This window comes from Ylistrum balloti, unplaced genomic scaffold (genome assembly GCF_031769215.1).
Source record: "Ylistrum balloti isolate Yb309-2 unplaced genomic scaffold, AGI_CSIRO_Ybal_v1 Utg369962, whole genome shotgun sequence".
Classification (NCBI taxonomy): Eukaryota; Metazoa; Mollusca; class Bivalvia; order Pectinida; family Pectinidae; genus Ylistrum; species Ylistrum balloti.
The window spans coordinates 353,011-371,490 of NW_026782059.1; the positions used below are offsets into that span (position 1 = coordinate 353,011).

General features: G+C 34.5%; 1 protein-coding gene across 1 annotated transcript; it reads left to right on the forward strand.

Moving 5' to 3' along the window:
* Positions 1–472: 472 nt before the first annotated feature.
* On the forward strand, positions 473–12,856 carry LOC132547568 (collagen alpha-4(VI) chain-like). The gene is made up of 9 exons (XM_060211342.1): positions 473–617; positions 1,726–2,271; positions 3,002–3,049; positions 4,178–4,750; positions 7,575–8,144; positions 8,995–9,531; positions 10,206–10,787; positions 11,958–12,527; positions 12,786–12,856. The coding sequence occupies exons 1-9, from the start codon at positions 473–475 to the stop codon at positions 12,854–12,856; spliced, it is 3,642 nt and encodes a 1,213-aa protein (XP_060067325.1).
* The last annotated feature ends 5,624 nt before the right edge of the window (positions 12,857–18,480 follow it).

Here is an 18,480-nt window from a genome sequence, read left to right on the forward strand (position 1 = left end):
AGCCTCAAGGAATATTAATTATTAAAAAAATTAAAAAAAAAAAACATTAGGTACATAGTTTAACACGGCGGGTGTCATCGATGAAGCTAGAGACGCTCACTCTTCCGGAACATCGGATCTTATTTTCCTTATACTTTTTCATGAGTCTCAGTGTATATCTTTCTTTTGTTCATATTTTGCTCTAGTTTTATGGAATTGGAGTTTGAATTATGATTATGTTGCCATGTGGAATGTTCTTGATTTTTTATGATAACCGAGACTGTGTCTATCTGCACATTGACAATATATATTCCACAATTCTATGAGTTTGTGTTATCTAAACCATCATTCATAAAGTGATAGATTTTAGACTAGCAGTTCTCACTCAGGCATTTTAGTTTATACATGTTCTTTCATTTTCAATTTTAATTTGTACAAAATATTAACATCAAAACACAATAAAAACTTTCCAGTATTTCTTTGATACATTTATATGACGTTCATAGGTCACTTTTACCGGCTTAACTACCAATTGAACTTCCGACTTATCAAGTTATATGCTGAAAAACGATCTTCTGCTTTACATAGTTATACAGAAAATCATAGATCACTGAACATAAAGAACAATTTATTGAAAAGTTTGGGGTAAACCAATAAAAGCTGAAAGCAATGCTGTCAGATTAATATGCAACCGATCCATTTCAGGCCACCAGAGATAAGGTCTCAAGTGACCTATTGAAATCAACTTTGAATCAATTTTGTCAACTTTAAAATCTTAAACCATTGATATTTTCATTTTATCAAATACCTCTATGGATGAAATTTTGCAAACCTCCCATTACCCACCGTGAAACATAATTTTGAATAACATAGTCCTTATCTCCCTTGAGGGGCAGAATCAAATCAAATGAAATTTCAAATGTCTTCTTTCAAAACATTGATATGAAGGAACGAACACATTTCATCGATAATCAACAGATGACTTATGAAAGTTGTGAATTTCAGGACCCCAAAATTGTCATTTCCCCTTCGGGTATATATTGATGTTTGGGTGATATTGTTTATTTTCAGAAAATGACATTATGAGCACCATTTGTTTAATTTCCTTAAAAACATTTTGCGAAAATATACGACTTTCATGACACTAGGGTCTGACATTACCTATAATGGGGAGGGATTTAAGTTCATAGTTTCGTGCATAATTTTGCTTAAAATTAAGTTTAATCAAAATAATTCAAGGCTGGTTCTAATCATTAGCATATGGACGGCAGTTATTTTTTTGCACATTTAACAGTTTTATTTCAATTTTGTTAACAAGAGGATTTACACCAACGAAACAACAGTTTTCTAAAGTGGTCATTAAGCATCTCTGCCTGCCATGAATATCAACATACATTTTTGAGTATAAGTAAATAAGTGTTAAGTGTTATGAATTATTTATAGTGTTATCACACTGCAATGACATGACAATGACACGATAGCAACTTCCATACTGTGAGTGAAAACGTTTTATCTGACTCTGATAAAACTGACATGTTAAGATAGTCTGCTTCTTATTTAAAACATGATACTTTAATTTGCTTATTTTCTAGACCCACATTTTCATATTTAATGTTCTATTCTCGAGATAAACATATATTTACATCATGATTAATCCTTCATGACTCACATGTTTTTAGTCATTATTTTATTGTTATCAGTGGTTTTCATTTTCCTCTGTTATAGGATGCTATATCCGTCAAGCAGATATCGTTTTCCTGTTAGATTCTTCAAACAGCGAGGGAGCTGCCAATTTTGAAAAACAGAAAGATTTCGTCTCGACGTTCGCTAATTCACTTGTCATTGGCCCCGATGATATACAGATAAGTGTAGTCACATTCGAATCTGACGTCCATAATCAGTTTAACCTTGACACCTATGAAAATAAAACTGACCTCGTAGATGCTATTAGGAACATTTCCTTCCAAGCTGGTAATACACTGACAGACAAAGCCCTTAACTATGTTCGAACTGTCAGCTTCTCAAACTCCTCTGGCGATCGAGAGAATGTGGACAATATTCTGGTCGTTTTGACTGATGGTCGTTCCACGGACAGAAACAGCACTATGGACGAGGCCGAAATGCTCCGCAACACGTCGACCAAAGTCATCACAATCGGAATCGGAGCCGACATCGACGTCTCAGAATTAAATGCTATTGCCTCTGATTCATCCAATGCTTTTACTGTGCCTGATTTCGATGCTCTTGCCGGTATCCAGAACTCCATATCTGCTCAAGCCTGTGTCATTACAGGTTAGTGTTTTTATTTATTTATCATAAATTTTACGGCGGCTAGGTGGTGATAGGGGACGACTCTCTAATCTTATCATATCACTTCCCTTCTCTGAATAAAACCCAGGCTAATATGAACTCGTGTTGAAGGGATCCAATGTTAAGGACATCGTTACTTTATAAAATAAAAAGTTATCAGACTTAAAACATTACATGCAGAAAAGCGGAGGTATTCATGTCTTACAGACATTTTCTAGCTTTTTTTTTATTATTTTGCGTTGCTTTATAAACCTTATAACAAGCAGCATTCGAAGATCAAAGTTAAATGGATGGGTTAGCAAAAGACAATAACCAGACATGTAATAATGCACTTGATTTGGTGAATTCATTATCAAAATGGGCATCTGTGTTTCATGTTATATGCTTTATTAACGAGATAATTTAAATTTAAAGAGGAAGTTTGATGGTCGAAATCGTAATTGAAAAGAACTACAATTCACAATAGAGAGGCAATGATACTGTTATTAGACGTCTTCATGTTACTTGCCTATGAAATGTCATTTTATCAGAAAAAAAAATGACCGACTCATCTTAAACCCAACATACTCGATATATGTTTAGGGGGGTTGCCATTGGGGTTATTGGGGCAATCTTCTTTTCTTCTTCTCTCTTTTGAAATTCAATTATAGAAATATATCTGAATTGTAATCACAATTTTTGTAGCTAATGATTGAATTTTGTTTTTCCACAGTTATACCAACCACACCAGAACCCACCACACCTACTACTACTGAACCACGTGAGTGTTTAAAAATATTTTAATACATTTTCCATTATTGAAATTATATTGAAACCTGGTCTATTAGGACAAGCTCTCTGATATACTTATATTTCCATACCGTTTGCAATCGGATCGATAAGTTTGGAAAACTTTTCGCTGTAATTATTTCTACGAAGGAAACAGGAAACATTATTATTCTAAAACATTTTGCAATGGTGCTAAATCCTATCTTCATTCTGTTATAAGCAATAAAGGGACGTAACTTTCATAAAAATCATAAAATCGTATACTGACTTGTTTCCATGTTGAAAGTTTACTCCTTGAACCTTATACCGTATACATGCTCAATTTCAACGCAATAAGATTTTAGAGTATTACATCTTTTGTCAAATTAGCGTGATAATAAATGTTACCAAATTAATTGCTATATAAAACATGCAGAAACTGTATTGCTGTTATAATAAACACGGAAGTAGCGATATCTCACCTTTTGACCTAACCTGGTTTGCTAATGGAATTTCATTTCAACTTCACCTTCCTAGTATGCTCAAATGTTTTTGTTAATTTTGACATGCAATTAAATTACGTGATGCTTTTTTCATTGATGTTTCGGTATATAATTTGAAATATTACATAATTATGTTCATTTCAATGTGTATACTTATCTTATTTTCCAAGAAAAATTGCTGTTTCCTCATGAATTGTTTACATTGTTATAAGATACTTAATATAACGTAAAAAGATTCCTAAAGGATATGTAAACAATTATGAATGTATCAGTGTGTGTTATGCATTAATGATGTTGCTTTCATTGTACCCTCTTGTTGTGAACATCACACTTACTAAAAGTTTATCAAGTTACTTTTCATTTTAACCTCCTTAAGATTTGCTGCTTTTGTTTCGAGTGGGCCGCATATGATCGTTTGTTGCTTTCTGAGCGTGATTCAATGTAGTTCCTGGTGTTTGCATGTTTATCCCGTATTTGTCCAAGTCTACCATTAGTTTGTCATGTTGTTGAGTCTTTTTGCTTTTTTCGCCTTTCTTGGTGGTCTTGTCATTGCCCAACAGCGCAAGATGTCATTTGTCTGTGTATTTGTTTGGCCTGTTTTGCATTTATGGTCGAATGCTTTGGTTTTTATTTATCAGCCTGCTTCAACCGTGTGGCCGACATTGTATTTTTACTGGATTCCTCTAACAGTGAGGGGGCGCAAAATTTTGAATTGCAAAAGAATTTTGTGAGAAATTTCGTTACAAAATTTGTGCCAAAACTCGGCGTGGACGGTGTTCAGATCAGCTTAGTGTCCTTCGAGTCTAATATCCATAACGCCTTTGATCTAAATGAGTATGAGAACGCCACTGACATTTTAGATGCAATTCAAAACATTACATTTACTCCCGGCAATACCCTGACCGAGAACGCACTGAAATTTGTCAGAGAACATAGTTTCACGAATACATCCGGCGATCGACCAGAAGCAAACAACATTCTCGTGGTTTTAACTGACGGCCAATCTACGGACAGAAACCAGACTGAAGCTGAGGCAAACGCCCTTCACAATACAGATACAAAAGTCATTACCATAGGAATTGGAGCCGGTGTAGATGATACAGAACTAAACGAAATTGCATCACAACCTGACCTTGTCTTTACTGTTCCTGATTTCAATGCTCTCAGCACTATTGAATCTCAAATTGGACGTTCAGCATGTGCCACAAAACGTAAGTGATGATAATTCATTGTCATCGCCTTATTGATTGTTCTGAAGACAGTTTTGTACTATGTATTACAAGTCATATGATGAGTTCCGACGTTTCATATGTCCTATTGTGGTAAAATATAAAATATTCATCGTTTTACAGTTGTTAGTCTTTGATATCCAAGTAGTTACCCATTTCAAAATTGATAATGCATTGACGTCTAATTCCTGGGTTTTGTACAAACTATTATCTAGAATACATTGTGCATTATGTCACACAGGAATTGGTTGATATAAGTTCAAAATCCTTGCCGCCTATGTAGCTATGAGCCCACGGAAATAATTTGACATCCTTAATAGAAATCTTAGGTACGGATATTCCATGATGGCCGTTTCGAAGTTGTTGTTGTTGTTGTAGTTTAAAAAGATGTTTAATATAAAATGGTGTTGAACATTTGGTATTTGTCCTTATGTGTTTTTTTTTTATGATTTGATACAAAATTTGGCCATGCTGTCTCTTATTTTAAATTTGTATTGAAATGGTTTTTTTTCATTTGTATATCATTCGTGAATCTTGAGCAGATTTCTGAAGAATTGTTTAAGATGGTCATAACATTATTACTGATGAAATCTGCTCGTTTTCATCGGTGAAATGATTACGATGATGACCACCATTTACGACACACTGGCAACTTAGTCATAATGATCTCTTTGAGAAATGTCCAGTTTCTTTGTGCGATAAAGCTCACATGGTGGTTCCGTTGTTGTTCGTCTTGTTCTCATTTGTGAATGTATCACTCATTATTTTGATTGGACCAAAATTTACATGGCGAGTGTTGTCGATGAAGAAGACGACGCTGGCCCTGCCGAAGCATCTGATCTGATATTCCATGTTTTTATGAGTGTCCGTGTAATTATTCTTTTGTCAATATTTTACCCCAGTTTCTTAAAATTTGTATCTTATTGCCGTAAGCATGTCGGTTTTTTTCTAAGTAGTTTGTTTATATATTATCCTTAAATCAATGCAATAATTTAAAGGCGAAAAAATGGTCACATGAGTTGCAAACATTACATGTTAGTCATGTACCAGACGTACTATTCAATTATTTTCTCAAGAAGTAGAATATGGCATCAAACTTTCACGTCTGACAGTCAATCTAATAAGAACACAAAATAATCTTATGTTACCCTAGTAAATACAAGTCGCTTTGAAACAAATTACACCTCTGCTATACTAACGGAACAAAGAGTTCAAAGTTATTGTTTTTTTAATCTAATAAATGTTTGCAATTAGACAAACGAAATTACTCTATAAGTGACCATGTTGCTGTTATTTTAACGGAATTTTCTATCATTTGAAGCACCGACCACAACAACAACTACAACCACCACCACCACGACAACAACTACAACTACAACTACGACCACGACGATGGGTAAGTTCACCTTTAATATCAAACAAGATTATCTCCCCTTAATGCCTACGTATCCCCGCCCCTTTTATTACGATAGGTTAAAGGTGGTAATAATTTAGGACCGTATGATATTTTGACTATGTTTAATGCCAGGGAGTCAGGTAACATTTTCACATTATGAACAATGGAAAGAGCGATCTTTTCGAATGCGGCATTGGTCACGTATTTGAATGATAGCTCGTACTTGTACTTTGAAACAAGGAAAACCGATGTAAACACATTAGTTGTTCCATAATATGATGTAGCAGGATATATCTTGGATGCATTCAATATAAGATTGGTTTCTCTTAACGTTGGAATTATTATTTCATGATGGTGAAAACCATGGAATCATTATACAGTGAAAGTTCACTGTATAATAGTTTGCAAACATATTTTATCTTTTCCCACTAATCTTCCAAATTTTTAACAATATTTTTAACAATTATGTATTTGCCACAATACGATTTGAAAAATAAAGAATTTTTACAATTGAGTAGTTGTCTTATGTTTATTGGGCCATTGAATTTTATTTTGAAATCACGAACCACAATGGAAAAAACATATGACAGTTGATTCCTTGTACTAAAAAATCTGACGTATATGTTTATATTTGTTATCAGTCACAAACAAGGATACGTACTTGCATTGCTTGTTAATTTCTACTTTAATATCAAGCTGAAAAGCAGCTAGTACCGATGAACCTAAATAAACGTTGGTGAGCCTTGGCTCTCCTTCAAATGAAATGGCTTTGGGTACTTTTTTATTTATCTGTGTACTAAAGACGATACCTTTTCCGGAAACGAAACGCGATATTTTGGGTCGATTTGAAGAGTGAAGTCACCAGATCATATTGACAGTTAGTTTTTGTTTTATACTCGATGTATTTTGATACCACTTGCTTTGCATGTACGCTTTTTGTATGTTTCCTTGCAGGTTTACACATTTGAGCGCTTGCTTAAATGAACAAACATTAATTATTTTTTCGCTTTCATCAGTGCTTAGTCCAAGACAATTGATGGATTATCTATATTTGCTTTACGAGTTGTATTATATGCCAAAACGCAATAAATGACGATGTCATTGCCTTTATTTAAAACATTAAAATACTCCAAGTTGCTTTTAATTGAAGTTGATACAGAGATACTTAATGGGCTTAAGGAAAGGTAAGTGTTTATAGATTGAAGGCAATACAATTGGGTGCATCATGCTGTGACAAAATGCTTCGCTTTATCGACGCCTATCAACATTATCAGCCTGTGATTTCCGCTATATGTTTGCCTTTAAAAGTAAAAGAAAAACTGCTGAAAAGAGACATTTGCGTATATTTTGATACAATTATATGATTATCATTCATTTTATTCTCAAATACGGTTATATTTTTAACCACAGCCTGTAATGTCACAAAGGCCGACATAGTGTTCCTTCTGGACACTTCAAATAGTCTTGGAGCGGTCAACTTCGACCGCCAGAAGCAGTTCGTTGAAGATGTGGTCAACGCTTTGGACATCGGTCCAGATGACACTCAAGTTGCTATTACTACATTTCAAACAGTTATACAAAACGTGTTTCAGCTGAATGAATATCCAAACAAAAGTGACATGATCAACGCGATTCAAAATATTCAGTTTTCACCTGGAAATACATATACAGACAAAGCACTGAAATATGCCAGAGAGGTGATGTTCCAAACAGCAAATGGAGACCGACCGACTGTTCGAAATGTTCTTATATTAATGACTGATGGCCAATCTTCTGACCACAACGAGACGATGGTACAGGCCATGGACATTCACACGTCGACCAACATTGATGTCATAACCATTGGCGTCGGCAATAAAATCGACACTAACGAATTACAGGCGATAGCTTCCGATCCACTGTATGCATTGTCGGTTGACGACTATTCGAAACTAAATACTATCCTGGCAGATATTGGCCTTCAGACCACTGGATGCATTAGTATGTTTCTTTGGTATCATCTAAAATATTGATAGCATCTCAATATAAGATTGCTATTCAAAGCAATTTATTCTAATCGAAACCGGTAATTTGTTTAATAAGAAATCAAATTCTTTTTTCTTTTTCATTTTAATTCTTCATTTTTCTTTTATTTCATTTTCTCTCACTTTCTCAACAACAAGAATGAAATTTTAGTTCAGATAGATAAAGTTCTTATTTCAATCTTTCAAAAATGAAAAAGATTTATTACATTGATGTAAAGTAGTTCTTTTTTCTTTGATATTCCCCTGATTTCATATGGTCTAACAATTATTATTTGAGAATAAAAGTTAGTAATGTTTTCATTTTTCAAAGTTTCAATGATAAAATCTCTTCTGTATATATACGTCGTGTAGCATGGAGTTTTTAAAAATATGATTCCCTAAATTTGCTGACTCTTCAGTATCGAAATAATTATCAATCAATGTTGATAATATTCAAATATTGTTTCTGTGCATCTTACCAAAGTCACCCTGCCATCGACGACTTCAACGGAAGCGACTGCAACGGCTCTGACATCTGCAGCTCCTTTTGATCTCGGCAAGTGTTCTCTTATGTATCAACTTTAATTAAAAGCAACACAAATTGGTTTTTACCACCCGATATACATATGTACATGATATTCTACAGGAGTATTGAATACCATATCTTTGGTGTGTTTCATAGCATAGAGCTAAAGAAAAACCAAAAATTGTTACGTTATATACTTATGTAATCGACCTTTTTCGAAGTTGAATACGACACATTAATCTAAGAGTAATGTTTTTTTTACGATATCTGATACAATTTGTTTATCGCAATTTATCGACAGATTGTAACAGAACAGTTGCCGATGTGTTATTCCTTGTGGATTCTTCGTCACACGTTAGTCTTGAACATTTCCAACAGGAAAAATCTTTTATTTCTGAGATAGTGGAACAGTTTAACATCGGTTTGGAAGACGTGCAGGTAGCGTTTGCTACATTTTCATATGAAGTCCATAACAGTTTCTTCCTAAACAAATGGTACAACGTCAGTAATATCGTTGAGGAGATTATGAAAACGGACCATTCATCTGGAGACTCGATTCCAAGCTTGGCACTTACCTTTTCCGAATCAGTTTTCTTGCCTGAAAACGGTGATCGGCCTAACGCAACTGATATTGTGGTTTTGATTGGCACCGGAGAATCCGCAGATTCTTCAAACATTGACAAGGAAGTCCAGCGTCTCCAGGATAGGAATATTACCGTAATCACACTTGCTTTGGGCAATTTAACTACACTTCAGAATGAAACATCTGGTCTGTCTTCTTCAATTAAAGGAATGATTGATCAATTTTCTGGATTAATTCCCTGTCCCACTTCACCTGGTATGTCATAATTGATGAGCGTCCAATTAAACAAACGCAGCAACGTTTGGAAACAAAATCCTATATCATTAATATATACTAGGGTTCTTGCATATCATGCATTGAATGAGTTATTATGGGAATTTTAGAATGATTATAAGATAGAAAAATCATATATCGCTGAAATATTAAGTGTTGTTCAGTATTTCGTTACAATTTGAAATACGATATTTTAAACAAAGGAAATAGTCAATACCAGTTATCAGTCGTTTGGCATCTTTGTGTTCAATATGAATTCATATTACCTTTGTTCCAACAACGACTGTAGCGACAACCCCTACAACTATTCCAACTACGATAGCGACAACCCCTACAACTACGACCGTCCCAACAACGACGGTTCTTCCCGGCAAGTAGTTCCTATTATTTTCCAAGAGTTTTTTTTACTTTTTTCAAAACAATTTCGAATTATACTGCTATTTCTTTCCTGTCGACCGCCGTTCTGTGCATGGTATTTAATTATATGTATGCATAATTTACAAGAATGATGGTTTGACTTCAAGCACATGAAAAAGTTAAATGAATATCAAATATTGTCAACATCATTCAATAAGTACGATATTCCAATAACTTACTCGTATATCACGTATTTTATAAGCATGCAGACTTCATAAACAATGTGATCGTGTTTACAGTTTGCAATAAAACTGTGGCTGATGTCCTGTTCCTCGTGGATTCGTCAAACAGTGTCAATGGCACAAGGTTTGAGACCGAGAAGAATTTCACAGCCCAAGTAATCAAACAATTTAATATCGGCCCCGATGACGTTCAGATCGCATATCTGACATTTGAAACCTTTGTGCATCCCCAATTCGGATTCAATACTTATAACAACTCAGCTGATGTTCTTGAGGCTGTCTTTGCTACTAATTACACACCCGGAAATACATATACCAATCTCGCTCTGCAATATGCTCTAGACAATGTTTTCATACCGGAAAATGGAGACAGGGAAAATGTTACGGATATAATCATTCTAATGAGTGATGGCCAATCAACATTCCCAGAACAAACCGCAACAGCAGCCGATCATATCAAAGATAAGAATGTAACTATAGTAACATTTGCCATTTCTGATGCCTCAAATGCGCAGGGCTTGACTGAGTTGCAGGAAATTGCGTCACCATCATATGCCGTAAATACGTCATTTGAAGGGCTCATTTCCACAGTCAATGGATTAGTTGACGTTATTACTGGACTAACCTGTCCCACGCCCGGTACGTCAAAAACATAACGTCAAATATAAATAACATAATAATATATTCTTATCTTGACGAAACCATTGTTTATTTTGCTGAAAAAAGAAAAATATCAATTCGTTTCAAAACCGTTTTAAAGTAATTATCGGACAATGATTCAAAACTACGAAGCTATACTCTATTTTAAAGAAAACAAAATGTTCCAATGATCAATCCGTGCTGTTTCAGCTCCTACCGTTCTCCGCAAGTATCTTTAATAAATACTTTGCAATGATATGGATGCTTGATTTTAACGTGCTTTGGTGCAAATATGCATTGTTATTGATTGTCTTTAACAAAATCACTCCATACCAAATTCATTATATTATGATTTTCGGTTGTAAGTACTGACTTGTTCTTTGCTAACACTTATTGTTAGGGTGGTTGCACGCTTGAAGACTTTGAAATGATTTTCAAGTGCTTTGAAGTAAATATATACAAGTTACTTCATTAAACAAATATTTATAATATTTTAGCAAGATCTTTTAAAAAAAGTTATTTTCATGATGCTACAAATAGGTATACCTTTTACGTTATCAGAATAATCCCTTTGATTGTCTGTATCTGGACAACCATGTATGTTTCACTGGTGTTCATACTGATCTTTACAGTCATCAATCTAATCTTGAAATGATGATCCCAGATATATTTCTATAGTTATTGACGATTAGTGTGAGTATATTGGTTTATCGCTGGGCAGGAATGATGCTTGCTTGAAAACTTTTCATAAATGGACAACAAAAATAATTACAGCAACTGCAGGAAGTGCCTGAATAAGATGTAATGATTTGCCTTACGTGCTTACATTCAGATATATATGTATTTCTCTCAAATGCATAAAATCGTTTAAGTGTGAGCACATTAAAACAAGAACAAAAATTTAAATGCCCGCATTTAAAAATTTGAAATTTAATGCATTGAATTTCAATAATAGGATATCCAATCTAAGACGCTCTATACGAAACTAAATGTACAGCTACATTTGAAATGACGTTATTTTAATTAAAATATATCAATAACTTCTTCAAACGTCTTGTGTATGAAATCACGTAAGTACGCCTAACTGCGATGAGCATTGCTTTGCTTGAAGTCAAGATATAAAACAAAATATGTACGTGGAATATCACTAATTATATCTCACACTTACAGCCTGCTTTGCGCCAGAAGCGGATATAGTATTTTTGATGGACTCATCAAACAGTCTTGGGCCAGCCAATTGGGACTTAGAAAAGGAGTTTGTGAAAAATCTCATCGATGATCTGAATATAGGACCAAATAATATGCAAGTCAGTGTCGTGACATTTGAATCAAACCCTGCGCTTCAGTTTTACTTAAACGAACATGAAAACAAAAACGATGCAATAGAGGCCGTTAGAAACATTTCGTTTCACACCGGAAACACAATGACGGGAAAAGCTTTGCAATTCGTGCGTGATGTCGTGTTTGTGGAAGATGTCGGCGATCGTCCTAATGCGAATAACATACTGGTCATTCTTACCGATGGAAAATCCAGTGATTCCCAGGAGACCCTTGAACAAGCAGCTTTATTGAAAAACGACAGCGTGAAGATATTCGCTATTGGAATTGGTCTAAAAGATGATGGAATATCTGAATTGGAATCTATTGCTACAGACAAAAATCATGTTTTCCAGACTCCGGATTTCTTCGCACTTCCTTCCCTTAAATCTGAAATTGAACTCACAAAAGTTGATTGTAATTGTAAGTGTTCTCCGATCATAAACGTGAATTATAATGCATGCATTCTTTCATATATCTTAACAGGTGGAGCTGTAGAGGATAACTTACGTTAATCCTATCTTAACTAGTACATATTGAAGTAATTTTGAATTGTGTTTTGTATTTGACTAATTATTACATACTTCTAACTTATATCAGTTAAATATCACATGTGTTAAAATGTTAAACCTACATTTATTCGATGGTGTGTATGAAAGTAAGGACACGTATGCATTTCAGCCACGACACTGCCACCAGCCACAACAACTCCAACGACTACGCCCTCAACCACAACGTTTCCAGGCAAGTAACGGAAATGGCATGAGGATCGTTTCTGTTGAAAATCTTTACCTTTGATATTAATCAAATGTGCTCTTGTTATGTGACTTCACATGAAATCAAGAAAGAAGGAACAGTTCAAAAATCATCCGCAAGTATCAGAAATTGCCCTCATTTCTTTCCTCTTTTCTTATATGCTTCATACACGTATGCACGTGTGTGTACCAGAAGGAAATGTTTAGCTAGTTAACACCTGCTTGACAACAAGGGAGAGGGCGAGGTGCAACTAAATATTGTATCGATTTTTCGCAAAGTGTCTATTTTGCTTCTTGCTTTAGAATGGAAGACTGGCATCACAATCGGATAAAAACCTGATGAAAACTTATCAGGATGAAAGTAGATCCTGAACACTTCATCACTGTATGGCTATCAGAAATGATATAAGTGTTCTTTTCCAGTTCTTATCATACACAAGCACTGTACCTGCGGTGAACAGTTGAGTGGCATTCAGCACTTCGATAACTGCTTCAAGAATTAATCTGAATATCGATTATGTGCTTTGGTGGGAGTCTCTACCCTGCGTATGGCTTGAAATATGTTTCGGACAAGTAAAGCCATAATTCAGAAAAGGATGTGTGCTTGGCACAAAAACTTGCTTTATGAATGCTTAAATTATCTTCAAGAACCAGCATATCGAACCCATGTGTAACTCTATCTCGCATTCCATCATATCCAATACGATACACTTGTGTTATACAGTGAAATATTATGCTTATGTCCGCTATTATCATTGCATGTGAAGATTGGGAACAACTTATATCACCCCTGCAATGCTTTGGGTTTAACAAATTCTGAAGTTTTATCTTTTAAGAATGTTTTACATTGTATCTCGACTTTTGTTTGATACTGTTTTTAATGTTAATGGCAGATTGCGATCAACGGAAAGCAGACATCATTTTTGTACTTGATTCTTCGAACAGTGAGGGACTTTCAAATTTCAAACTCCAGCTCGATTTTGTTAAAAACTTTGTTGAACTGGTAAAAATTGGTCCAAACCATGTTCAAGTAGGAATAGTAACATTTGAATCTGAGGAACATAATGAATTCGATTTGAATGAACACCTCAATTCCAAAGACTTGATAAATGCTATTGAAAGTATTACTTATAAGCCCGGCAATACCTTTATTGGTAAGGCATTAGCGCTTGTAAACAATCATAGCCTCACTGCCGCTGCTGGAGACCGACCTGATGCAAATGACTTGGTCATCGTGATGACTGATGGTCAATCAACGGACGTAAATGAAACACTCGAGGAAGCTGCTTTGCTGAAATCCTCTCATCCAGATATCGAAGTCATCGCAATAGGAATTGGAGCGTCTGTTGATAGTGCAGAATTGGCAGCCATCGCCACTGACAGCAACAATGTTTATCAAGCGCCAAACTTCCAGTTTATCTCTGAAATACTGCCCCTGCTTGGAAACAGCACCTGTCTTCCACGTATGTCAGTTGTTATTGTCTTATGACAACTATGCATTATGTATATTGTACAAATTAATATGCTTAAATGAATTAGCAGATACACGATATTGGGATATTAATCAAGAAAGGAAAATGGAATCTGACAAAATGATACCCCATACACGATTCAAAGAAATAGAAGAAATCTTATTTATGAGTATCAATGTATAACGACTGAAATGTTATGTTATAGCTGCGACTACAGGGTCCGGTACGTATTTGCAAATCGCTGCTTTGCGTTGGAAAAAACATGCAATTGCTTCATTTTACTATTTTCAAAGACTAACATTTTTTTATTACGATATGTTTCATTTGCAAATGCATTGCTCTGCTTTTGCATACCACAAATGCATTTACTTTTATTTCATGAGAAAAGTATATTGAATGTTACTTACTTTCTGCTTCATGTTCAGCTTTAAATGGGCGGCAGTTGAAATGAAACCTCTAACGTAACCATAAAATGAATTGATGATATATCAGTGTGACGTAACAAAACACATCTTTCTATGAACTTCGCAGTACATCTCCACCATATGCTTTTAAAAATGCAGCATATCATTTGTGCCACTGAGTGTTACATGATTTTACTGACTGGGATGGAGGAGTGGGATTTTATCCTCAACCACAAAGCAACCAAACTGCGACACCTGCAATCTATTTTTTTTTTTTTTTTTTTTTCTTTTTTTTTTCTGCTTCATGTATTCTTAAATTTTGCTTGGCAATATATCACATTTCACGTGGGAAGTTTGCAGTCGCTTAAAATGCAATTGCTCAAAGGAGTAATGTTTTAGAAACGACTTATACTACTCATGATTTAGGCTTAACTTAAACTGTGATTTCATGGATTTCATGAACTGGTTGACAGAATATTTATGAGAATTACGAATTCGATTGGGATGTTGACTTACCTGGTGCGTTTTTCGTATAATTTGCGGACAGTAAAATTTGGATTCGTCGACAACGCAATATCGGTTATTCAAATCCTTTATCATCACTGTAGAAAGGTTTGTAACAGGAAACTAGCACATCATGGATCAAAAGACAATTCGTTTTGTGAATGTTAATTTACAACTTCACTAATCACTAAGAGTGTATAATGATAACAATAATATTATTAATTGCTTTGACATGCTTTGCAAAATGCAAATGCTTGTGTGAGTGAATCTATTTTACGTAAGGATGTGTTTTTAAAACACTTTATCGGGAAGAAGACGTGTTTTATCATATCATCACTTTACCTATGGTTTCACAACACCGTTTATACTTATATTTGAGATGAAGGAACAACCCTTAAATTACCATCCCTATCGTGAATACTGAGTGATTGCTGTTTGATGCTGCTGGTGTATAATATCAGAAGATTGCTTATCTGCAAAACGCAACTGCTTATATGATTTTGTATATACCAAATACGGACGGGTGATCTAAGGTTTTGCTGATTCTGATTGCAAACGCAAAGATACTTGGAAACATGTTGCCTCAAAATATCTAACTTGGAAAAGACAATTGGATCATGCATTGCTAGTTGTTATTTAGTAAATGACAAAAAGGTTCTTAAAGAAGCATCTCTTCACTGCAATTTTCTGTTCGATGTAAATGTTTCATGGTAATGGAACGTTTAATAACACATTGATAATGGAATGCTATTGTTTACTTTAGCCTGCGATAGCAGACAAGCAGATGTCGTCTTCTTACTTGACTCATCAACTACTGAAGGACCGTACAATTTCCAGAAAGAACTTGATTTTGTAAATTTATTCATAAACGAGTTCAACATCGATGTTTTTCACGTCCTTGTGAGCGTAATAACGTTCTCATCAAACCCAACTACTCAGTTCTACCTGAACAATTACACCAACAAGTATGCTTTACAGCAGGCAGTTATGAGCACGCCATTCATTCCTGGAAATACATTTACGGATACGGCTTTAAAACTAGCCAGAGAAACCAGCTTCCTGTCTTCAAACGGTGGGCGACCGGATGTCGAAAATGTTATCATACTTCTCACTGATGGTGAATCTACGGATCCTAACTCAACGTTCTATGAAGCAGAACTTGTCCACAATTCACCCGACAACATAACTGTTTACACCGTTGGAATCGGGCAAAGCGTTGACACGACTGAGCTAGAGATGATAGCCACAGATAATGATACTTCATTTTATGTGGACGATTTTTCTGGTCTTAATTATCTACTTCAAGCGTTAGGAAACCATTTCTGTAATGGTAGGTAATATATTTCTCTGAGACTGGCGGATCACAACTCCGACATCTATAAATAAGTCTATTATTGCTGTATAATATTTCTGAATTGTCCAAAAAATGATATTCTTTAATTGTGAAGCAGAACTTTGTTTTTTCTCTTTCTTTTCGATTAAGAATTCTTTCTAGTTGATTATTTTTTGCGTTCAAATAGTGTTTATTCATTTCAGGGATTTGTCATGTGATTTGAGATACCATTGTTGTACGTTTATGGATAGTATTGCTAATTTCGTAAATTCGCTTGAAACAAAACTTTTATTTTAGTGAGCATGTAATTGTAATTTAAATACAAATCTTCTCTTCTTTCTTCGCTTGTTAGAAACCTTTATTGTCCCTTGCTAAAATTTTTGTATTAAAAGTAGCATTTATCAATCCAAAATTAACCCATTATGCCATGGTCCTTATATCACAAATGTTAAACTCGTTTATGTTTTTGTAATTCTATTCATATCATTCAAAATATAACAGTTAAAACATTAAATTATGAAAACAAGAAAACAACTATTTTACTCTTTATGCTATCTTGTAATATTTTTTCTTAACTCTTTAATTCTTACACTGCTGTATTTTCTAATATATTTTACAGCAACGACCACAACGCTTGAGCCAGGCAAGTGTTGTTTTTGCCTTGTATCTGATCATTTAAATGTTGAATGTTTTATATGCTTTCCTATTTAAGCTGAAGCTTTTTGTCATCTTTAAATTCCTTTTCCTTTTGCAGTGTAATTTTCCTACACAGAAAGCTATCGAAAATTAGTTTAATTCATGTACTTGGATACTTCTTGAAAATTCAAAATACAGTCTATTTATCTCGAAATTTGCCGTCTTCTCAGTTGGTTTTTCGAAAAATGATTCATCGTGAGTTCTATCAAAAGAGGATTATTTTCAATTTTGATTTATCTCATAAAATATGAGAAGTCAATTTGTGAAGCAATATGTTTTGTTTTACTAAGCTTCATAATCACATTCGGTCGATGTTCAAGTTAACATGTTGTTTTATTGGATTGGCCTAGAATATGAAGCAGAAGATACTTGTACTTTTGGAACACTTGGTCTTTTGCAAAATCAGCGTGAAGAATCTTTTTTATTTTTATGTTGCTCTGGTTTTATCGATTCGTAATACTGTATTTTGATTGTGCAGACATATCGGTACTGTGTTAAGTTTTTAACATCACGTCACTTCAATCAATAATGTGATATAATGTCTTCTTTTCTTGCGAGATAGCAATATCAAAATGAATATTCTTTCATGCAAACTCAGACATTGGTTAATTAAACAAACTTCAAAAACTAAAGCTACACAACTAATTGATACATTTGAAACAAGCTTATCGTAGCGGGCAAGTTTGTTTCATGCACTTATCTCGCTTTAAGGATTTTCACTCTGGTGTGCAATAGATATAATAAGAAATGCGCCGACAATCGACAAAAACTAATATTTCATGAGAGCAATGTGGATAAGAGTTTATCTACAGGTTTTAAGTAACTTGAATTTGGTGTATACTTTATCAAATCTTACCGTGTACATTTTTTGTTTTTTGTACATATTTATTGTTTTCATTTTTTCCTAATATGTAATATCCTATTTCTTTGAGAGACATGAAACTCGGCGTATTAATACGTTAGTTTGCCTGTTGGTTCCGTTGTTGTATACTTTGTTCTCATTTGAGAACGTGACATTACCTACTTGGATTGACCAAGGTTTACTTGGCGAGTGTCGTCGATGAAGCAAAAGACGCTCACTCTTCCGGAACACCTGGTCTTATTCTATCTGTACTTTTTCACGAGTTTCCGTGTAAATCTTTCTTTTGTTCATATTTTACCCTAGTTTTATGGAATTTGAGTTTGAATTATGATTATGTTGGTATTTTCTTG

What these genes read in the sequence shown, in the direction of transcription:
- LOC132547568 (XM_060211342.1), top strand. Translation starts at nt 473, where the DNA reads ATGACGTTCATAGGTCACTTTTACCGGCTTAACTACCAATTGAACTTC. An exon ending in AAAGAACAATTTATTGAAAA is followed by an intron (nt 618 to 1,725) that starts GTTTGGGGTAAA and finishes TCCGTCAAGCAG; the next exon opens with ATATCGTTTTCCTGTTAGAT. An exon ending in TCAGACCACTGGATGCATTA is followed by an intron (nt 8,145 to 8,994) that starts GTATGTTTCTTT and finishes ATTTATCGACAG; the next exon opens with ATTGTAACAGAACAGTTGCC.